The following is a 24,675-nucleotide window of genomic DNA, read 5'->3' on the forward strand; positions in this document are numbered from 1 at the left end:
CGCTCCGGTAACCTTGGACTTGGTCCTGCCCGCTCTAGTAACCTTGGATTGCGCCCTGCCCGCTCCGGTAACCTTGGACTTGGTCCTGTCCGCTCTAGTAACCTTGGATTGCACCCTGCCCGCTCCGGTAACCTTGGACTTGGTCCTGCCCGCTCCGGTAACCTTGGATTGCGCCCTGCCCGCTCTGGTAACCTTGGATTGCGCCCTGCCCGCTCCGGTAACCTTGGACTTGGTCCTGCCCGCTCTAGTAACCTTGGATTGCGCCCTGCCCGCTCCGCTAACCTTGGACTTGGTCCTGCCCGCTCTAGTAACCTTGGATTGCGCCCTGCCCGCTCCGGTAACCTTGGACTTGGTCCTGTCCGCTCTAGTAACCTTGGATTGCACCCTGCCCGCTCCGGTAACCTTGGACTTGGTCCTGCCCGCTCTAGTAACCTTGGATTGCGCCCTGCCCGCTCCGGTAACCTTGGACTTGGTCCTGTCCGCTCTAGTAACCTTGGATTGCACCCTGCCCGCTCCGGTAACCTTGGAATTGGTCCTGCCCGCTCTAGTAACCTTGGATTGCGCCCTGCCCGCTCTGGTAACCTTGGATTGCGCCCTGCCCGCTCCGGTAACCTTGGACTTGGTCCTGCCCGCTCTAGTAACCTTGGATTGCGCCCTGCCCGCTCCGGTAACCTTGGAATTGGTCCTGCCCGCTCTAGTAACCTTGGATTGCGCCCTGCCCGCTCTGGTAACCTTGGATTGCGCCCTGCCCGCTCCGGTAACCTTGGACTTGGTCCTGCCCGCTCTAGTAACCTTGGACTTGGTCCTGCCCGCTCTAGTAATCTTGGATTGCGCCCTGCCCGCTCTGGTAACCTTGGATTGCGCCCTGCCCGCTCCGGTAACCTTGGACTTGGTCCTGCCCGCTCTAGTAACCTTGGATTGCGCCCTGCCCGCTCCGGTAACCTTGGACTTGGTCCTGCCCGCTCTAGTAACCTTGGATTGCGCCCTGCCCGCTCCGGTAACCTTGGACTTGGTCCTGCCCGCTCTAGTAACCTTGGATTGCGCCCTGCCCGCTCCGGTAACCTTGGACTTGGTCCTGTCCGCTCTAGTAACCTTGGATTGCACCCTGCCCGCTCCGGTAACCTTGGACTTGGTCCTGCCCGCTCTAGTAACCTTGGATTGCGCCCTGCCCGCTCCGGTAACCTTGGACTTGGTCCTGTCCGCTCTAGTAACCTTGGATTGCACCCTGCCCGCTCCGGTAACCTTGGACTTGGTCCTGCCCGCTCTAGTAACCTTGGATTGCGCCCTGCCCGCTCTGGTAACCTTGGATTGCGCCCTGCCCGCTCCGGTAACCTTGGACTTGGTCCTGCCCGCTCCGGTAACCTTGGACTTGGTCCTGCCCGCTCTAGTAACCTTGGATTGCGCCCTGCCCGCTCTGGTAACCTTGGATTGCGCCCTGCCCGCTCCGGTAACCTTGGACTTGGTCCTGCCCGCTCTAGTAACCTTGGATTGCGCCCTGCCCGCTCCGGTAACCTTGGACTTGGTCCTGCCCGCTCTAGTAACCTTGGATTGCGCCCTGCCCGCTCCGGTAACCTTGGACTTGGTCCTGTCCGCTCTAGTAACCTTGGATTGCACCCTGCCCGCTCCGGTAACCTTGGACTTGGTCCTGCCCGCTCTAGTAACCTTGGATTGCGCCCTGCCCGCTCTGGTAACCTTGGATTGCGCCCTGCCCGCTCCGGTAACCTTGGACTTGGTCCTGCCCGCTCCGGTAACCTTGGACTTGGTCCTGCCCGCTCTAGTAACCTTGGATTGCGCCCTGCCCGCTCTGGTAACCTTGGATTGCGCCCTGCCCGCTCCGGTAACCTTGGACTTGGTCCTGCCCGCTCTAGTAACCTTGGATTGCGCCCTGCCCGCTCCGGTAACCTTGGACTTGGTCCTGCCCGCTCTAGCAACCTTGGATTGCGCCCTGCCCGCTCCGGTAACCTTGGACTTGGTCCTGCCCGCTCTAGTAACCTTGGATTGCGCCCTGCCCGCTCCGGTAACCTTGGACTTGGTCCTGCCCGCTCTAGCAACCTTGGATTGCGCCCTGCCCGCTCGGAAATCCTTGGACTGCGTCCTGCCCGCTCTAGTAACCTTGGAACAATGAGACAAGACTGGCTGAGAGTAGAGTGTGATGCAACAAATGCATCAGTTGTTATTGGAAGTGTTCTTGGTTCCGGTTGATCAAACTAGTGCAGCCTAAACCTTCGGAATATATATATATATATATATATATATTATGATAGTGTAGTGTATGCAAGATTAAAAAGATGCGTCTTTAGTCTAGATTTCAACTGACAGAGTGTGTCTGCCTCCCGGACTGTGCAGGGAAGACTGTTCCAAAGTTTAGGCGCTAGATAGGAAATGGATCTGCCGCCTGCACTTGATTTTGAAATTCTAGGTATTACCAACTGACCTGACACCTGAGAGCGTAGTGCACGTGATGGACTATAATACGTGAGAAGTTCTCTCAAGTAGTGAGGAGCTAAACCATGAAGGGCTTTATAGGTAATAAGTAAGATTTTAAAACCAATATAAAAAGACCAATTTTATCAATTAGATTATTTAATGTAAGCATTCAAGAATATAGTTTTATATGATTCATTTTTAACATTATTTAGACATTAGTTCATGTTACTTCAGAAAGAAGATATTGAGTAAATAGAATTCAACTGAATGAAAACAGAGAATTGTAACCGACCACCACCTAACCAAAGACAACGCTTTTCTGAACAATGGTAACCACAAAACTCAAAAATATAACAAACTCTTCAAAATCTTAAAGATAAATGAACATTAAACACTAACAAGTGTTTATTTGTACGGATAAATTGATAAAATAACACATATTTAATAGAATAACAAAGTTATACGCAAAGCATGCTGGGAAATATAAGTCATTTGCCCAATTGTAAATGTTTCCCCAAATATCTCCTTTATGCTGAATAGATTCAGTTGTATGACAAAACATAAAAAAATCATGTTGTTAACACATTTTCCAAAAGGTGTGTTGATTTAACTTAAGCAAGTAAATTGAAAAAAATTTTAATTTTTTGAGTGTTTAAAGCATGATGACAGAATTTTCGTTTTGATGTGAACTATGCCTTTAGTGAAATTAAACTTTTGCCCACGTTGTACATAAATTGTTGAGTGTAACTTGTGCATAATTTTTTTCAACGCTAGCCGTGCGTTAAAGGATTTTTATTTCATCATATCAAATGTTGATCAAACTGACTGGAACCAAAGATATTCATATTAACAAAATGTGTCACTGCCGTTACAATTTTCTAGTGATTATCTTTATCCAGCCTATATGTGTATCAATGTCCTTCTGTATACTTTACAATACGGAGGGATCTGGACACCGCATGTTTTACATTTTCCAGAGGGTTTAAATCATGTAGTCGTTGAGCGATACACATGTTTGAGGTGCTCCTTGACACATCTTCAAATGCACTTTCCTCTTGAATTACTGAATGATCATTCGCATTTCAGCATTGCTGTTAGGATGACACCTATAAAGAAATTGTGGTCACCTGTCTCTTATTTTTCATTCACTACAGTGTGTCGAGGAGAAGATCTTCGTTAACGTATTAATGTGCTTGGCCACCAGTGTTGTGTTCAAGAATGCAGCAGAATGTGGCATGGCGTGACGCAGACATGCGGCATTCACAATCCTTTTTATGAGGGCAAGGCTCAGCTAGAGTTTGCGGAGGAAACGGGGACATATTTCAATAGGAGCCATGTGAGAGGTGCACAGGGTTGAAGAATGAGGGGGTCGACGGCTGTTGGAGGTTTGAGGGTTTGCAATAATGTGCAACAAAAACCAACAAATAAGACACAATCTCCCTAGAAATAGCATGTAGGTCCATGTACTCTGTTTGCAAGACAGCTATAAAGGTACAGCTTCTGCAAGCATGCCGAAAGGAAATTGACCAAAGAAAATTCAATCTCTAACATATTTAGATGGAATGCTTCTGGGTTTTATCAGGTTTGTTTTTAAGGTCATCCCCACCAAAAGAGAACTAAGAGGGGAAAAGAGTTTTAAATCAAAGCCATAAGGTCTAGGGCTTTGCAAATAAACCGTCTACCAAGTTACACGTGTGAGACTCAAATCCAATATTCTACATCACACTGTCAACAGTGAGCTTTGGGTTACGATATCCATCTATCTGTCCATCTCCATACAGGAGTCATAATAAACCTCCCCGTAGTAAAAAGAAAAGGCTTTCCAAATCAGCAGATCTCCAAGAAGCCTGGAGGAACCAAACAGCCTGTACTTCTCCAAAATTGTTGTGTAATTCCCTACTCGTTCAACCGAGATGTATTTGGCATTAATGGTTGGGAAAAATATGAGCGAATGAATATTAATGCTGTTCTTCAAGTTAACTGATGGCTCTAATCGCTCAAAAAGACTTAAGTGTGATTGTTGTTGTAACTCAGAGTCGGATACGCATGCAGGAAAAGGAGTAGCGTGCAGGTGACCTTTCAGTTCAACACAAAAGGGATTCTTCACATTCATTGCATCTCAACGAATCAGACCTCTGCGGTGATGATGGTGGTTAAAATACATAGCGGGACTCTTCGGGATGTGTTAAGATCCTCGAGGAGCTTCTACTAAATCTTTAGAACGCTGTCCTCTTCCTAATATTTCATTCATCAGGGCTTATCACTTTTGACAGCCATCTTTCACAGATTTAATTCATTGTATTCAAGGTTATTTTTGTTTACTTAAATTGAAACTTTGAAAAAGTTCCTGTTCATTGAAATCAGATAAAATATTGACTTGAAAATCATCAGAAAATCATGACTCGAGGAAAATTTGAAACGTTGCTTCAAAAATAAGCTGAATTAAGTTTAAAGCAGTAAAATTATAATAATAAATAAAAACTAAAATTAAAAATGAATTAATCTTATATAGAAACATTAAAAATAAACCAATAAATTATAAAAAGACAAAAGCATAGACCCAAAATGCTGAAGCTCGAAAAATCTAAAAATAAAAGCTAATTTAAAATATGAATAAAACTAAAATCAAACCTTTAATAACTCTGATTGTAATATGTGTAAGAGGATGCTAACACAAAAAAAGATATTTTGAAAAATGTTGGTAACAGAAAATCGTTGGTCCCCACTAACTTGTATGGTTTTGTGTCCATACAATTGAAGTGACTGGGGACCAACGGTTTTTGGTTCCCACGTTTTTCAAAATATCTTCTTTTTTGTTTTGTAGAAGAAGAAATTTCAACGGGGTGAGTAAATGATGACAGAATTTTCATTTTGAAGGTGAAGTATTCTTTTAAAACAAATACAGATGGCTTATATGGGTTAGACAAATTCCCTTTGTTATCAATGTATTTCACCAAGAATCCCTTTCAAACTATATTTGGGAGACCAAACAAAAATGGCTGAACAAATGATTCACCAAGTACATAATCCCACATCATCCCAGTAGCCTGAACAGAGCTCTACTCTCTCTCCCAGAGAGCAACGCTTGTCTTTTCTCACCTGTTTCTCGTTGGCCAGTGTTCTCCCTCAAATAACCTGCTCGTGTACTGGATGTTTGACTTGAAGCATGCTGTTTCTGCCTGCATGGGTGCCAAGATTGGAAAATACATTCTTTCTTTATAGGTATATAAAGGTCACATCTCTGGGAGAAGTGTACCATATGGCACTAGAAGTTACTAGGCTGGCGCGGTTGGTTAAAAGTGTTTGAATTTGCCAAAGTCATACTGTATTTGTGTAGCTTCTCGCATACTTTGTAGTATGAATTTACATGTATGCAAATGTGGATTCTAAAGTCCACATAAAATAAGAATTCATGTATTTTCCCTTGTATGGTTAAAAACCTGCATATGACTCTTTCATCTGTGGAAGAAGTTCTTATGAGAAATGTCTCAGTGGTTGTGTATACAATGGAAGTCAATTTGATCAGTACATTATTTAGTTTAACTCTCTGCATAGCACGTGTTTCTCGCTTTAACATTACAGGAATAATTTGAATAAGAATAAAAGAATATGCCATCATCCACTCATTGATTTATGTCTTTAGCAGGTGACCACTTTATGGTGACCACTGCTGTCAAGCTGGATTTTCATGATTTTCAGTAAATAATGACTTCAATTTCCATTAGGTTCCTCAATCAGACCTATCGTGTGTCTTTAGAAGACTTGGAATATTGTCCTAAGATCACTTTTATGATGTTTCATGCCAATTTTTTTGTACTTTATGGAGCTTGACAGTTACTGGTCCCAATCCACTTTCCTCGTATGGACGAAAGAAGTTCAGATATTTTGCTAAACTTCTCCACTGGCATTCGAAGGAACAACTATTTTGATGTACATTCTTTTGAAAGTTTATTTGAAAGCAAATTATAACTTTCGGATGGTAGCATATGAGATAATGTTTGAAACTTTTCCAAAATAGGTTTATAATATCTAATCAAACTAAAGTACTTTACCAGCGTGTTAAATCAGATATTCCTGACCCTCCCACTCAGGTGGGTTCAGAAACACTATACTTCAGCTGTCCAGTATTCAACATCCCAATAATGTGCAGTTGAAAATAATAGATTGTGTCATTGGAAAATAAAGCAATCCATCATCAAATGGCAGCTTTCATCAGGCGTCCATAGAACTTTACCATCTTTGTGGAATGGTAAAACGAGACAGCAACACGTGCTAACATTCACGTCGATTTTATGTCTACCTACAGACCGTTCACAATGGAAGACGTTTCTGAAACCGCTCTAGAATATCCTGTTCCTCCCGGTTGAATGGAAAAGGGCAAAGGGTGCCCCGAGAACACACTTCCTGTTAACCCTGGTGGTCCTCTAAATGAATTCACAGATGGCGCTGCAGAAAAAAAGCCTAAAGATATTTAATGTCCTTGTTATTGTTTTATTTTTCGTCTTGGAACTCGTCATAAACGTCCTCGTGCTGCGCTAGATGGGATTAACAGTTATGTTTGGAAAGCGAAATCGCTCGGATTGCGATGCTTGGCCGAGAGGGCCTCGTTCCCTCCGATGTCTCTATTTCTTAATCTAATGTGAGGTACAGATGTACAGCGGGAGACAAAACATTGATCAAATACAAGACGTGCGGAAGCACTGAGATCAGCAAACTTTCAATAAAAGTGACACTGCTGGGAGTCAGTGTTTCTTTATGGATGTTCTCATTGTCTACCGATGGGTCGAGGCATCTGTTGAACAGAACAGGAGTGTTAAAGTCGATAAAAAAGGCGCTGACCCAAAGCATAACAGGCGAACAGGGACATGCGACAAAATACCTTGTGGTGGTGGTGAGGGGGCCTCGGTTATTTGATTGACACGATCCTGAGGGATCAACACAACACATTCCAAAATTCTCAAAGACCTTGACCTGTAGTCATGAAAGGAGTTTAGCTCATAGCGGGGTGGCTGCCTGTAAATATAACAGACCAAATGGAAATGTGAGATACCAAGGTATAAGTCAACTAGGGCTCAACAACAGATTTCTGAGGCTGATTTCAGATTTCATAAATGTGAATGCGAAGTGAAATTCCAGTCAGCTCTAATGAGGTTTAAGGAAAGTGATGCGTGTTTCACGCTACTCATCACAAAGACACATAAACCAGCTGGTTTGCCCAAGACAGCACCTTGCGAGCGCGTATGAATGATTGCCCTGTTGCTTAAAACCTTCTATAAGTCACTGTTTTACATCTCTAAACCATGAAAACCAAACAATCTTGAGGTTACATATGCAAATCACCTGTTAAAACAGATGGCAAAGTGTTCAGAGCATCTCCACACGTGTGGAACTTTTAAATCTCAAGTGTTCAAGGGAAATTTGTGGGAATCTTCTGAAAGAGAACAGAGCAACTCTCTAAATCAACTTCTGCTGAATTAATTCATTTGACTTTTACAGCAGACTTTTTAAGGCCTGATATACAGTAGTGACGTTAGAATGAACTGGCCACCCAAGAAGCTCATGAAAATCCAATAGAAAAACTGCTAAACTGGCTAAAGCAAGGTCTAAAGAAAATAAAGCGCAAATCTGTTTTCTGTAACATGAGCATTTTGGGTTTTAAGTTAATTCATACAACTTTCAATAGCGTTTTGCTTTAGTTTATAATGTTGTATGTATACAAGTTTCACACATTTCATGCATGGTTCTGTTCTTCTCAAACTGCATTGAGGATCAGTCTGGAATATCTTCATGTGAACTCTGTTCAAGTGTTCATCACATCATTGTTTAATTTGTCTTGTTAAAGAACAAAGCACAGACCACGTCTGTTATGCTTTATAAGGCATTGATCTAGTTTAAAAGGAACACGTTGGTTGGGTTTTCAGTGGCCTGTGAAGAGAGGGAATTGACTAAGTACTTTTTTTGGATTTATTTTAATATTTTTAAGGAAGTAGTCAAGAGAAGTTCATATAGATTCTGCCTCAGAAAACCAGTTCACTGTAGTGTGGCATTCAGTCGAATATTAGTGAGTTAAATGGATAGTTCACCCCAAAATGAAAATTCTGTCATGAATTACTCACTCTCTAGTTGTTCAAAAACCAGTATAAACGTATTTGTTTGGTTGAACAGGGAGATATTTGGACGAATGCTTGTAACCAAGCGTTTATTGTCATAGTAGGAAAAATGACAATGGTAGTCAAAAGTGCCCAAGAACTGTTTGCTGTTCTAAATTCTTCAAAATGTCTTCTTTTGTGTTCACCAGAACAAAATATATAAGAAATAATTGACATCGGCGAGTCAATTATTCCGCTTATATCACGGTTACCACACCACAGGACATTGTTCAAATGTTATCCACGTTTGTCATGTTATCGTCTTTAAAATGCTCCTCATGGTACTGTCAAGCATCTCATTTCAAGAGTCCGTTAGAGCGAACAGACTCAGAGGCTTGAGCCACTGCTACGTGGTGTGTGTAAGTTAGAGACTGTGCGCAAATCATTGCAACATAGTTTTTATGTTACTTTAACTTATTAAATTAAATTTAACTTATTAAAAATAATTTAAAAAAAATAACCTCTGCTTGATGATTTGATGTTTATAGACAATTGTCAAAGGTGCATTTTATGCTGAGAAATAATTTTTTATTCATGTGATCCTTTAAGTACGTGTATATTTGACAGTTAATTAAAGACGTGTGTTTCATAACCATTCATTTGGCCCATTGTAGAAACCATGTACAGAATATTTTAAGAGTTTTAATATTCATTATCATCTTAACTTAACGTTGAACGCCAGCTAAAGGAAAGAACAGAAATATAGTGTGGGGCTTGGAGGTAACTGGCCCCGGGGCCCTTTGAAGTCATAATCCGTCCCTGCCTGTGTGTTTGCAGTAATGTGACAGAAAAGCCATGAAGAGATAATAATATTTTTGTTATTAAAATTTTTATTGTTTCTCTCCAGTCACAGATAAAAAATATTTATATTAAAACTAAACGTTCCATTTCTGCACGTTGAGCTTATGGTCATTTTAAAACTTGTATTTACTGCGAAGTGTCCCTTGTGTCATCATAATTCTAGACCCCTATGAGATCTTTCTGTATTCCACCTAAATTCACACAATGGATATTCTTTGTAAAGTTGAGCAATTTGACATATGTTAGTATTTATTCTGAGAACCGTCTTCTAGTATATTTTAACAAAGACTGATTGCATGGGAAGTTCTACAGGAATTTACTAGAACTGTGTTTTTATGAACGCCTTGGGGATGAACTCTAACCAATGTCGTGCAGAGAAGCACACAGTTTGTTTTGGTTGTTTTTTGTGTTGTTGTCTGCAATTTTTTACATTGTTGCATTACTTAAATCGAAGGGATTTGTCCTGTGGACATGAATGAAAGATGAGATGAGTAAGCGGATGGCAATGCAAGTCATACTGTATATGTTATGCTACAAAAAGAAAGTGCGAGCCACACCGGAATAATGGGTTAGATTCTCTGGAAAAGCCAAGATACAGCTTTTATCAAAGTTTAAATCATCTCTTAATTATAAGTGTACTCAATAAACACGCTGCCCAAACAGCACCAGCTAATCCATATTGTAATTTGCTGTCTGTCTGAAAGAACTGGGTATTTATTATTGACTGGACTAACATAAGGTGCAGGTCAGGTGCAGAATAAAGGTCACCTCACAATATGTAGGCCTTACCTAATGCATTATGTACAAGCACACCAACGTTTGTTTTAGTGATATGCTGTTATGACAGTTATATATATATATATATATATAACACTGCTTACCAGTGCAGTTTTGTTGAACTTGTAGATGCATTCTGCCGCCTTCTGGCTGTTCACCGCAATTGCATACAATTATTTGAACGGTGTTGCCTCTCGTTATACTTGTGTGATATGTTAATGGTTTGATGGTAAAGTGATACACCTCTAATATTCTCTAACCAGACAAAGTCTCGTTATTTACTGTTCAGGATTAATAGCCACATTCGACATATTTCCCCTTCACATATGGAGCCAAACCAGTAGGTGGCAGTGATGATCTACTGAAGTCATTTCTCACCCCGTTACTCCCGTCAAGGACTCAACATGGCGACATTGAAGGTCCTCAGCACAGGAGTGGGATTTCTGCAGTCGTCCTTGCCGTTTTGCAGGCAGGTAAAATCAAGTTGACCCGATTCTGTCAGGATTTGTTATGTGATTTATTCATATTGTGTTTGTGAATTGTTTATATTCCTTTGTTTGTTGATGCGGAGCCCGACGCGCTCGGTGACTGTGTTACACCAGAGGAACCAGGGACATTTAAGCTCAAACATATTGCTACACGTGGAGTCTAGCCGGAAATTAAGCCTGTTTTAGTGAATGTTTTTCGGGGTTTGATAACATTGGCTTTATTTAAAACATTATGGTTGATCTGTGGTTACTGTAGAGGAACCATTGTACATATGATGCTATTGTGGGCTTTCTTACAAAACCATAGTATCATACCAACTGTGTTCAAAGCATTATTCATTTTTATAGGGGCTGTCACTGACCTTAAATCTCTTATCTGTTGTTTTCAGGCCTGCAGAAGTTCACTGGGAATGGTGGAACAGTTCAGGAGTTATTATGTTGACTGGAGGATGTTACGGGATGTGAAAAGGAGGCAAATGGCATATGAATATGCAGATACAAGACTTCGTATAAATGCCATTAGGAAAAATACAATTTTGCCAAAAGAGCTGCAGGTGTGTTAAAAGATGTGTTGACTTCATCTATTATCTACCATTGAGCATGAGATATGGATGACTTTTTGCCCTTTTTATGTAATCTCTCTTACCAACTTTTGTCTTTGGTATTTTATGATGTAGTTTTGTTACTTGGCCGTCTTGGTCACAAATTAAACTTTTGTACAACTATTAGTTTTTAAAACTTTTCTTTTATTCTTGGTCGCTGGCAGGATTATTCCTTGACTGCATTTTATAACAACAATTTTTACTTGATAGTATAATGAAAATATTTGTTTTTTAAAATGAACTTTTTAAGTTCAAACTCATTTAAACTTTTAAGTGCAAAGATTTTTCAGTCCTGTTTGTGTCTTTCATAGCACTCTTGTCCATGAGAATTGTAGTCTTGCTCCATTATTTACAAGCTACTGTGCAAAGGATGTTGCTCTCTTGTATGTAATGGTGTTCTCTTATGCTTTATCTCTTTTTTTGTTTCCATAGGAGATAGCTGACAAAGAAATAGCTGCATTGCCTCGAGACAGTTGCCCAGTGCGCATTCGCAACAGGTGTGTGATGACATCACGTCCACGTGGGGTCAGACGCAGGTGGCGTCTTAGCCGCATTGTTTTTCGGCATTTAGCAGACCACAACCAGATGTCTGGGGTACAGCGATCGATGTGGTAATCACCAAAACAACTCTTCAGTATTGTATACTTAACCTCAGAATGAACTGCAGCTGTTATACTTTTAAAAATAAATACATACTGATCTATAATATTGAGTTCAATACCACAGAGCTGGAAAACCACCTAGCATGGCCCAATTGTCACTTCTTCTTTTTATTAAGTAAATGCACATTGGCAAGTTTTTTTATTTATCATCTGTTATGTTATTGTACATACAATAAATGATGCAACATCATTCACCTGTCTCTTAATGTCTTCTTGAGCATTACAATGTTTGTATCTTTTGTAATAATTGTGTGTAAGTCTGTCGCTGGTCCTCACTGTAAAAATACGGATCTCAACATCGTAAAGTCACTGTTGGACGGAGGTCAAATATGCAAAAAATGCTGAAAAACCAAAGACCTGTGTGCGACCTGCAGGATTTTTCTGGATACCAGTGGACGTGAGAATTATCATCAATTGTAGTAAAGTAAAATTGCACAGTAGAAGTTTATATAAACTTTAGAATGCATGTGTGTTTGCGAGCACCTTTGGAAAGTAGGTGTCAACCTGGGCATTCAGTTGTTTTAAATGTGTGATCCTGTCCCTGTTTTAAAGTTCTCTAAATGAAGTCTAACTGAAGCTAAATGAGCACACAGGTTGTAATGATGCTTTTAGTTATTCATCGTTTCTGTGTTGCCAGGTTTTTAGTTTGTACCTAAAACTTAAGACACCACTTCAGCTCAGTAATATAAGTAAAAGGTTGTCAAGCGATTATTAAAGAACAGTAAACAGTCAGTAATGAAATAATAGGGTACAAAGGTTCAAATTATGTAAACAGTGTGTTTTTATGTAAATGTAAAATTCAATGTTTTATTTTACAAGTCTACAGAATGATTGAAGAAGCATAAATGTATATTTACTGGAATTAAATGTACAGGCTGCTATGATTGTTATTATTTATTCAGGTTGTGTTCGGGGGAAACCTGGAGGCACCTGGGCAAAAAAGAGAGAGAGAGAGACCCAGACATGAACATTTCATAATTTGCTCACCTTGCTGTTTTACAAACCTTTATACACTTCTTTTTTATTCTGAACACAAATAAAGATATTATACAGGGTTTACGCAGGGTCTTAAATTCACAGAAGTGGGTGTTGTAGTTCCTTGGTCCAGTTGAAAGAAACCCCTTCATTTTAATCTTGACATATTTGTTACTAGGTTTTCTTGCTCTTAGGCGTTTCTTAAAACCGGCTGCATGTTTTTAATGAACATTAACTACACATGACACCGACATGTAACATGGGTTGCAGCCAATCAGCTTTGTGTTTTTGGCGGGAGAGAAACGTGACGTCATCGCGCTTATCCCTAAAGATCTGTATATTATAATATTTACTCTCACTGCACTTTTTGTGTCAAACCCATGAGTTATACATCTTGTCTGTCTTTAAATAATGCATAGATGAATTTGCCTGGAAGATAAATAATGTTTTAAAAACAAGGTTCTCTGTGTATCAAGACTTTTTTACGAGGGTCACTTCACAGTCACGTTCTCGTGTGAATTGTATTGAACTGCCCAAATGTAATACAAGTATGGTAAGAATTAAACTACAAGTAGTTAGTGGCAAGTTTCCGCAATGGTTGTCACAGAGAATTGTTGCGTTGTTACAGTGAATAAGGGTATAAATTGTATGGTCTTTATTGCAGGTCTTTCTGTGAGACCCAGCTGAAGACATCCAGAGGCAGAGGCAGATGTTGGCCAGCAGAACACCACACTGACCTATCCGCCGGATGTCCCATGCATGACTGCATACTACCATGTTATTAAAGGAATCGTTTACCCAGAAACAAAACAAAGAAATTGTCATCATTTACTCATGACATTTCAAACCTGTGACTTCCTTTCTTCAGCAAAACACAGAAGAAGATGTTTTAAATAATGTTGGTAATGGAAAACTGTTAGTCCCCATTGACTAGCACTTCTTGTTGCCCATAGAAGCAAGCATTGTTCTGTTACAAACATTCTTCAAAATATCTTCTTTTTTGTTTTGTAACAGAAAGAAGTGCATACAGGTTTAAAATGACATAATTGTTATTTTGAGTGAACTATCACTTAAAGTCAACTGAGCACCTGTGAAAGTGGAGTTTGTTGTTGTAAAGTCACACAAGCGTATCAGTAAATTGAAGTTTTTGTTATAAGCTGCCATTTTTATTTGACTTTGTTACAAACAACAGTTTGACCTTTTCATGGTCTTTATTGGAGGTGCACAAATCCTAAAACATCTGTCAATATTATCAATATTTTCTGGTTGTTATCCTATCACGAGAGTATTTTTCGCTACAATAATACACTAACAAAGTGGGTGAATACAATTTTTTGAATAAATATTTACAGTTTGTTTGTTTTTGTGGAACAAGAAGGACAGTCACAGAGTCCAATCAGGTTAGTTTATTTGATATGAAATAAGTAATAATAATAATAGTTATTCATGTCTGAGGCAGTCAGTGTCTTAAAGGGATACTCTACCCAAAAATGTCAATTCTGTCATGAATTACTCTCTCTCTAGTTGATCCAAACATGTATAAATGTGTTTGTTCGGTTGAACACAAAAAGAAGATGTTTTGAGGAATGTAGGAAAACAAACAGTTCTGGGGCACTTAACTACCATTTAAATGTTTCCTACTATGGCGGTCAAAGTTGCTTCAGTACTGTTGTTTGCTAACATTATTCAAAATATCTCTCTTTGTGTTCAACCGAACAAAGAAACGTATAGATGTCTGGACATGTCATTTTTGGGTGGAGTATCCCTTTAATGTTTTCACTGTAATGTATTACTAACGTTTCTATGGCAGCAGGGTTTGCGTTCAAATGTTGATACGTCATAAAGCGCGTTCCATCTCTATATAAGCTGCCGCCTCACCTCAGTCGTCGTGGGTTTGAGTTCGGCGTGTTTACGAGAGTTTTGAGCTCCTGCGAGATCAAGGCTTTTCGAGCGATTGTGCGTGTTTTCTGTCGGTGTGTCGTTCTTGAGTGAAGGAAGTGAGACCGGAGAGTAACCGTAAGGTGACTTATCCGTCGACTCCTCCCTGATCGGAGAACAGCTCCACAGTTCACTTGCGATTTGTTTGGATCCACACGGCGTGTTTTCTCTGCGTTTTCGTGCTTGTTCTCTGTTGGCGTGTCGCGCTCGCGTTAAGGAAGTTGAGACCGGAGAGTAACCGTAAGGTGACTTATCCGTCGACTCCTCCCTGATCGGAGAACAGCTCCACAGATCACCAGCGTCGATTCGTTTAGATGCAGACCGCCGTGGACCAAATCACGATGACTCCTACCGTTCCGTCTGGAGCATCTTGCGATGACTTTGACGACATCGAGCCCATAACATCGTGGGCGGATTCAGTTGAAGACGATTACGATTTTGTGGCGTTGGGGGTGAAGATTCCGTCATGGGCTGTTCTTGGCTTCCCCGTGGTGCCCTTAGGCAGATTCAAGAATCGTGAGTTATATCATCTTTGAGCAACACTATAAATGCTGTGAAATGTGTGACTGTCTGTGTAAAAACAGTTGTAAGTATCGTTATTCGGCTTGTTATTAACCGTTTGCTACATATAACCATTCAGTTTACATTTTCATATATTTATTTACTGACTAAGATAGACTCTATAGGCTTATAGGCATGAACTCTGAACTATGACTTTCATTTAAAAAAAAGAGAATAAATCATTATTTTCATTAAAGAAACTTTGCATAAGTAAAAGCACAGCATGAATATGATTCATTGTCATTGACCTTCTGTTATTTGTTCTCAACAGCAGAGAGTTCAGTTAAAAGAGTCTTCAGTCAGACGAGCGACTCTCGTGTGTGGAGAAACCAAGCACCTTCTCCGTCTGAATGAGTTGAGCAATTCTCTTAGTTTATACACATATTGAGTATCTGTAGAAACAATACTGAAAATAGCTGTCATCATTCTACCATCAGCTCCAGAGTGAGGTCATATCAAGCGTCTGAGGCAGGTGTTACGAACCCCTCCTTAAAGATGGCTAGGTAAGGGTTACATAACATAAAAAGACACATGAAACTTAAGTGCGCTGCGTCAACATTTATTTTACACTAAATACACGCAAAAACTCAAAACACACGTATCTTAACAAATAAGCAAAATAATTAAGACCAGTATCAACTACAAATACAAATAAATAACAAACGGATACTTCAAAGATATAAAGGCAACAAGCATTAACTTGTTTGCTGGTCTCTCCTCTCCTCTCTTCTCCGCGTCAGCGTCCTTTTAAAGGATCAGTATCAAGTCCAACGAGATGCAGGTGTACAATAACCCGCAGGTGTGCACCTAGCAATCAACTCAGAAACAGAGCAAAAGAGTCATGACGTCATCGGAAGTAGAAAAAGACCCCAGTCACAAATCGTACCGTAACACTCCCCCACTTAAAGAAAGAACCAGCTTCCTTTTTAGACAGGTTCTTGATGAAGCTAAGAGTAGGCTAGTAACAAACACGAACAAATAACACCCAATTACAATAATAAAAATAACAAGTATACAAAAAGTAAATTATACATTTACCTAGCCCCGGGAAAGTTACTAAGTCAATCACATCCTGACGCTGGTCACTAGATAAATAAGACAATTGAGATGGTAAATGTCTTAAGACCTCTGAATTCTTTAGATGACCACCAGTGAACATCTCCGTGGACATTTTCAACCCATCATCTACATCTTCAGCACCCATTGTGTAGGACAGTAAAGACACTTGTTTTACATTGGACACTGACTGTACTTCACACTCGGACAATATATTCACCCCATCTCTCTTCTCAGTTCGAGCTACATATTGTTTCAACATATTTACATGACACAAACGTGTCTTTCGCCGTCTTTCTGGGGTATGTACTATATAATCAGTGTCACTCACCTTACTCTTAATCACAGAAGGACCTACAAATCGTGCAGCTAGAGCGGAACCTGCCAAGGGAAGCAACACCAATACCTTTTCTCCAGGCGTAAATTACGCACCACCGCACGTTTGTCAAAAGAGCGCTTCATTTTCTTCTGCGTGAGAGAAAGAGCTTCTTTTGCGACAGCACAAGCATTTCGCAATCGCTCACGAGTTTGCGAAACAAAATCGAGCACATTACGTTTCTCACTCGTGCCGGTAGAGAAAAATTCATCTTTTTGTACTTTTAATGGACCCCGTACATTATGTCCAAAAACCAATTCCGACGGACTAAAACCAAGAGATTCTGGTCGCGCTTCATGCAGGGCAAATACAACCAAAGGAACTCCATCATCCCACTCGTTACCTGCCTCCAGGCAATATTTTCGCAAACTAGACTTCAGTGTCTGATGCCAGCGCTCCAGTGCCCCCTGCGATTCAGGATGGTAGGCGCTGGATGTAACATGTGATACTCCCAAATCTGTCAGAACATTTAGAAATATTTTAGACAAGAAATTAGTACCTTGACCAGTTTGAACGGTTTTCGGCAATCCGAAGGTTGTGAAAAATTTGATTAGAGCTTTGGTAACTGTTTTGGCAGTTATATTCCGTAACGGAATTGCTTCCGGAAACCGTGTAACCACACACATAATTGTTAATATATACTGAGAACCAGATTTAGTTCGTGGGAGTGGCCCAACGCAATCTACCAGGACGCGCTCAAAAGGTTCCCCTACAGCCGGAATAGGATGAAGTGGAGCAGGTGGCATGATCTGATTGGGCTTCCCGACCACTTGACATGTATGGCAAGACTTACAATATTGAGACACATCAGCTTTTAACCTAGGCCAAAAGAAATGCTGGAGCACCCGATGGTAAGTCTTATTTATGCCAAGGTGCCCAGACCAAGGATGATCATGTGCCAAATTTAAAATACGCTGTCGAAATTTTGTGGGTACCACAATCTGATGGACCACATTCCAATCATCCGAATTTTCAACATTTGATAACCGAGAATTCCAGCTACGCATTAACACAGTGTTGTTCCAATAGAACTAATTGTTCTGCGATGGTAACATTTTACTGTCAGCACTTGAGCGACATTTCTCTAACGTATGATCACTTTTCTGAGCTTCAGTAAGAGCATCACACGAAATAGGCAAACACACATCAGGACCTGGACAAACCGATTTTTGGTCAGAGTTAACATCCACATTCTCTTCAGTGAGACTTTTCACCTGAGCGCGGGTCGAGACTGCACTAGAAGCAAAAACATTGGGAAAATGTTGTGCGAGCGCATCCGGTTGTTGATCAGTAACTGGATTATTAGTAACATGCACAACTGGTATTACTTTACCTCCAGCAAGATCATTTCCCATGATTAAATCAATACCTTTCACAGGTAGGGAAGAACGAGCCGCTACATTAAAACATCCAGAAACTAAATCCGACGACACCCAGACGCGATAAAGAGGTACAGTTATGAAGCCCATTTCTATACCCTGCACGATAGTGCTAGTGTCACATTCAGCGTCTGCACAAAAAGGCAAAGTGTCAGACAGTATAAAGGACTGAGATCCCCCAGTATCACGCAATATCTTCACAGCCTTCTGATCCTCAACTCGACCAGTCAATGACACGTAACCGTCAAACACGAAAGGCTGAAAACACTCGTCAGGAGCTACGGAAATCATGTCCGGTGGAGACATAACTTTTACTGACACGGAACCGCGAGGTTGAGGTGAAAAATCCTGATGTTCTTGCTTTCGTTTCAAAATTCGACATTCTGCAATAATATGACCAACCTTGTGACAATAGCCACACTCTTTACGAGTTTTCGGGCTAGATGGACGAGGCCTGATTTTAAAGTCAGAAGAATTAACTTCATTCTCCCTTTGTGAAGTGTATCCCAAATCATTCGGACGCTTTACAAACACAGGTTTATGAATTAGTGCATACTCATCTGCCAAAACAGCTGCTTGCTGCACTGTAGTAACCTTCTGTTCATTTAATTATAAAGCTGTACGTTCCGAAACACAATTCTTGAACTCCTCAATGAGAAAAAGATTGATAATCCGAGACTTTACACGCCTTTATCCATCGATCGAAAAGTATACCCTTCTCACAGGCAAATTCGACATATGTCTGAGAAGCAGATTTTTTCGTTGAGCGAAAACGTTGTCTGTAATGTTCAGGCACTAACTCATAGGCACGGAGAATGGCATTTTTTACTATCTCATATTGAACACTATCTTCTAAAGGAAGAGATGCAGAAACTTCTTGCGCCTTCCCTGTTAACTTGCATTGCAACATTAAGGACCAAACCTCTGTTGGCCACTTCAAAGCCGAAGCTATTCTCTCAAATGCCTGAAAATAAGCCTCAACCTCTTTCTCACGGAAAGGTGGAACAATTACAATATTTTTCGCTACATTCAATGAAGTCGATTGAGCAAAAGAATCCATTAACCCAGGTAGGGAGTCAACTGTAGGTATCACCGGATCATTTAACACTAATGCAGCAACGTCAGAATCAGAACTAGGTCCATCTGCGAACGAAAAAGGTTTAGATCTTTTTGGATCGTCTCGACCAGACTCTAATTCTAACTGCCGCATTTTAACTTTCATCTCCGCATCAATACGGTACAATTCCAACTGATGCTGCAATTCATCCTTTCGTGCTTGCGCTTTGTCTTGCGTCTCGAACTGTAATCGAGCTAACCGTATTTTTAGACGCAAATCTCCATGATTTGCGGGTGACGCTTCGGTAGAGAGGGAAAACGGCTCAAATTTAGGCAAAGACAGAGGTGGTGGTCCTACCTTCGCCCCACCGGTACCCGGCGTGACTGAATCGCCAGCAAGAGAACACAGCGAGGTAGAAGAATGCAGTGGGGTTCGTTCCTCCTCCATATCAACTGCAGCAGATTCTGCTGATTCAGGAACATCCTCCACTGAAGGTAACACCCTAATATTAATTAAACCAGTTACCAAACAAGCTTTTAAGTCTTTCTTAAGCAATGCCCTAGAAACAGGTATTTCAAAGTGTCGAGCAATAAGGAACAAATCGTCCTTCCTACACGTTTCCAACGCTGCAACACTAGGTTGACTTATAAACTCATTTAAATCAAAAGTCGCCATAATAAATTGATGAGCAAAAAAAACGGCTATAATAAGTTAGTAGACTACGAACGAACGACTCCGGACCTAAACCTACCTAACCCAGACCTAACTAAAGACCTCTCTAGTCTTCAGAGGGTACCAATTGAGAGGCAAGCCTCCCCCCCGGAATACCTCCAAAAATAACAAACTAAAATAATAAAGAAAACAATAAATCAGTAAACCGTAGTGAGAACCGGCGCTAGACACGTTCCCCCTGGTTTACTCTACCTACCCGGAGATCGCTCTGCACCACTATCATTATTAGCTCACCAAACAAAATTAAAGTAATCCGTAATCCCGGACGAGCCCCCAATTTATGTTACGAACCCCTCCTTAAAGATGGCTACGTAAGGGTTACATAACATAAAAAGACACATGAAACTTAAGTGCGCTGCGTCAACATTTATTTTACACTAAATCGTACCGTAACACAGGGAAGAAGTCCAGGAGAAACAACATTGGTAAGTTATTACCTTCTTTTCCACTGCTATCAATGCTCTTTTATTTTTCAGAAAAATCTAAACGATGATTTTATAGATTTATCGATCATTTGGACGATTTAGCTACTCTGATTTGTTCTCAACAGGTTTTCCACAGAAGGAGAGGATGAGAGGAGCAAAATTGTCCACCAAGGCTCCAACAACACCTACACCAACTTCTCTACCTTGGTTAGTTGAACAAATTTGCTCAGTTTATAACTGTGCGAATGTTTGCCGAAACAGTATTAAAAGTACTTTTCTTGTATCACTAGGCGTAGATCTCCTCCCTCGAGCGTCAAAAACAGGCCGGAGCAAACTGCCCAAGATGCTCCACCGCCTCAGTGAGTTGAAAAAAACTGTCCGAGTTTATAAATGTTTGAATGTTTGCCGAAACGCTAGTTAATATACATTTCATTGTATTATTAGGTGTAGATCTCCTAGCTCTGGCTTTAATAACAGGCCGGAGCGACCTGCCCAAGATGCTCCACCGCCTCAGTGAGTTGAAAAAAACTGTCCGAGTTTAAAAATGTTTGAATGTTTGCCGAAACGCTAGTTAATATACATTTCATTGTATTATTAGGTGTAGATCTCCTAGCTCTGGCTTTAATAACAGGCCGGAGCAACCTGTCCGAGAAGCTTCTCCATCTCAGTGAGTGGATATATGTTTACACTTGATAAACGTTTGAATGTTTGCTAAAACAATACTTAATATACATGTCATTGTATTTTCGGCTTAGATCTCCTCCTTCTGCCATTAATAGACAGGAGAGCCACGTCAGAGAAGCTTCTCCATCTCAGTGAGTCAAAATATGTTTTCACTTGATAAAAGTTCAAATGTTTGCCGAAATGGTACTTATAGAAGTTTTCTTTGTATTTTTAGGCATAAATCTCCTTGCTGTGGGCCCCTGAAAAAGCGGAGGCCCTCTCAAGCACTTTATTCACCACCTCAGTGAGTTGAAAAAAGTCTCACTTTATAAATGTTTAATGTTTGCTGAAACAGTATTAAAAGTACTTTTCTTGTATCACTAGGCGTAGATCTCCTCCCTCGAGCGTCAAAAACAGGCCGGAGCGAACTGCCCAAGATGCTCCACCGCCTCAGTGAGTTGAAAAAAACTGTCCTAATATAACAGTTTCTAATATACGTTTCATTTTGTTTTTAGACAGCGAGTTTCTGCCACAAGCAACGGAGTGAGCCCTCAACAGAACTCAACTCCGGCAAAAAGTACAGGATCAATGCTCTTTATTTTCAAAACCCTAAATGAAGATGAACATGTGTGTCATTTATCTTCTCTGATTCAATCTTAACAGCTGTTGCACAAAAGCAGGAGATGGGTGGACAAAAAATAACCACCAAGCCACCCATCACACCAACACCAGCCCCTGAACCTGAGTGAGTAGAACAAACTGTCCCGACCTATAAACGTTTGAATGTTTGCTGACACGGTACTTAAAGTTCATCTCTTTGTATTTTAGGCATACATCTCCTCTCTCAAGGTCTTATAGAAAGTCTCTTACTGAGGCTTCACCACTTCGGTGAGTCGAACAAATTCTCTCAGTTTGTAAACGTTTGAATGTTTGCTGAAACGGTGCTTGATATCAATTTCTTTGTGTTTCCAGTCCTAAACCTTTTCCTCCAGGCTTCTTTACAAGGCTAGAGCCCACAGATGCTTCACCACCTCAGTGAGTTGATAAAAACGGTCTCAGTTTATGAATGTTTGCAGAAACAGTTCCTAATATACGTTTCATTGTGTTTTTAGGCATCAAGGTCCTGCCACAAGCCACTCAGAAAATCCAGTGAGCCCTCAACAGAACTCAACTCCGGGAAAAAGTACAGGATCAACGCTCTTTATTTTCAAAACCCTAAATGAAGATGAACATGTGTGTCATTTATCTTCTCTGATTCAATCTTAACAGCTGTTGCACAAAAGCAGGAGATGGGTGGACAAAAAATAACCACCAAGCCACCCATCACACCAACACCAGCCCCTGAACCTGAGTGAGTAGAACAAATTCTGTCAAATAATAAATGTTTGAATATTTGCTGTAACTGTACCTAAAGGACGTTTTCTTGTATAATCAGGCATACATCTCTGCCCTCGGACTTCAGTAAAAAGTTGAGGGCACCTTTTACAAAGGCTCCATCGCCTCAGTGAGTCGAACAAATTCTCTCAGTTTATAAATGTTCAAATGTTTGTTGAAACGGGACTTAAAGTGGTTTTCCTGGTATTTTTAGACACCGGGATCCTTCCTCAAGCTCCCCTACTGTAAATGGAGTGAGCCCACAAGAAGGACAGAAGAACACTCCGGCAAAAAGTACAGCATCAACGTTCTTTATTTTTCCAAACCCTTGATATCAGACATTGGATGTGTTATTCATCTACTCTGATTTGTTCTCAACAGCTTTACCACAGAGGCAGGGGGCGAGGAGTTCCTTGAGGACAGTGTGCAGTCTTGAAGATCTGTGTAAGATGTTGGATGGACTGCACCTGTCCGAAAAGCCAACATTAAGTTTGACACCAGACAGTCCGAAGCCTCCTCTTCGTCCGGCCAGTTTTGTTTTTAAAACGCGATCAACATTTGGTAAGTTGGTATATTCCGTTCTGTCTGAACAACAGCTTCAACACTCTTTAGTTTCTTAATACTTTTTTGAAAATATCAGTTTTTGATGTAAAACATTTTTAATGAACAAGTGTGTCATTTATCTACTTGGATTTGTTCTCAACAGGCTTTTCACAACATCAGACGGCTGGACGAGAAACATGGAAAAAGTCCCCTGCCCTGCATACGCAAGCTCCTGCATCTGAGTAAGATCTCTCAGTTTCAGCTTTAAACATTGTGATATTAACACTGCCCGTCTGAAAGTATATACAGACAACAAGTACTTACTATTTCATGGTTTGCCAAAACTGTATTTCAATTTGTATTTCTAGGCATTTACCAGCTCCCCACCCTAACCCTCGGCCATCTGTCCTGGACGACAAGGAGCTCTATCTGTCCCGCAAACGTCCACAACTTTCAGCTGACAGGTACAGTGAAATGAGACCCATAAACTTTAATAATCACAATTTCAGAAGTGTTGTTTAATATAATTGTGCTAAATGTTTATTTGTTGTCTTTGCAGCGACAGAGCTTGGATGCACGTCAGATGTTGCCAGTAAACACCAACTGGCTGAACACAAAGAAGCAGCAAAAAAACATAAAAAATATGAATACATTAAATGCTCTTTAAAATCAGCCATAGTGTGCTTCATAGAGGACAGAGAAGGACTCGGCCGATCAAACCGTTATTTCTGCATAACTGCATCATAACAATCCTACAATTGAATTTACCACAGAGCAGGAACAGGCTACCCGTGTGATATTCCTAAACGCAAAACTCTTCTAAATCATCAGTGAAAGTAATACTTGACAGAATAGTAACCACTATAAGATCATTACACCCAAAAACATCTTAAGCAGATTTACATACTTTACAGAGAAATTTTATAAGAAAAGGCACAAGCACTAAAAAAAGATCCCCTTCGTTTGAAGTGAGGTCCTGAAAAGATCTGTTTGCCTCTCCTTAGTATACTGTAAACAAACAGTATACTTAATGGGAATATGCGATTAAGGCAATAATGTATAGTTAAAATCACACAAACTTTACCTAATTGTAAGGAATAAATGGTTATACGTTAAGGAATATGGCAGAATGCAAATCAAAGTAGCAATAATGAATATGAAAAATAAAGAATTAGAAAGAAAATTAAGATATAGAGATTATGATTAAAATAAACACGAAAATGTTGATAACCCTTAATTATAATGAGTGTATAGTTATCACTTATCTGTACTCCTGTGAACACCTGTCTCAATATATTCTTGACTTTTTGAAAGAGCCCTCAGGTCCACAGCAGTCTCTGACAGTGACCTGTTTGGTGGATCACAGTTAACACAAGAAGACAAGTGATACCAGGTGTCGCCCTTGCCAGATAGTCTGACACAATGTGACGTCCTTGCCGTCACTTTCAGAGGCTCCGTCCAGCGTGGCTCATTCCACTTCCTTTGGAATGTTCTAATCCTTATCCAGTCTGCTGTGACTGGGGTTAACGGTTCAGCTTTAACATGATTGACCTGATGGGAAAAGGTTTTAATCAGATCAGTTAGTTTGTCAAAATATACAGTTTGAGACAATGGGCGTCCAGGTTCCTCCCTCAGCGCTGTCTTGGGTGCTGGAAACTGACGACCTATAATCAATTCAAAATTAGTTGAA

General features: G+C 40.6%; 1 protein-coding gene across 1 annotated transcript; it reads left to right on the forward strand.

The window, feature by feature from the left end:
- Positions 1–10,538: 10,538 nt before the first annotated feature.
- mrps14 (mitochondrial ribosomal protein S14) lies at positions 10,539–12,098 on the forward strand. Its single transcript, XM_079451717.1, has 3 exons — positions 10,539–10,627; positions 11,032–11,196; positions 11,677–12,098. The coding sequence occupies exons 1-3, from the start codon at positions 10,559–10,561 to the stop codon at positions 11,857–11,859; spliced, it is 417 nt and encodes a 138-aa protein (XP_079307843.1). The 5' UTR covers positions 10,539–10,558; the 3' UTR covers positions 11,860–12,098.
- Positions 12,099–24,675: the final 12,577 nt, after the last annotated feature.

The sequence above is a fragment of the Barbatula barbatula genome, assembly GCF_947034865.1.
Source record: "Barbatula barbatula genome assembly, chromosome: 3".
Taxonomy (NCBI): domain Eukaryota; kingdom Metazoa; phylum Chordata; class Actinopteri; order Cypriniformes; family Nemacheilidae; genus Barbatula; species Barbatula barbatula.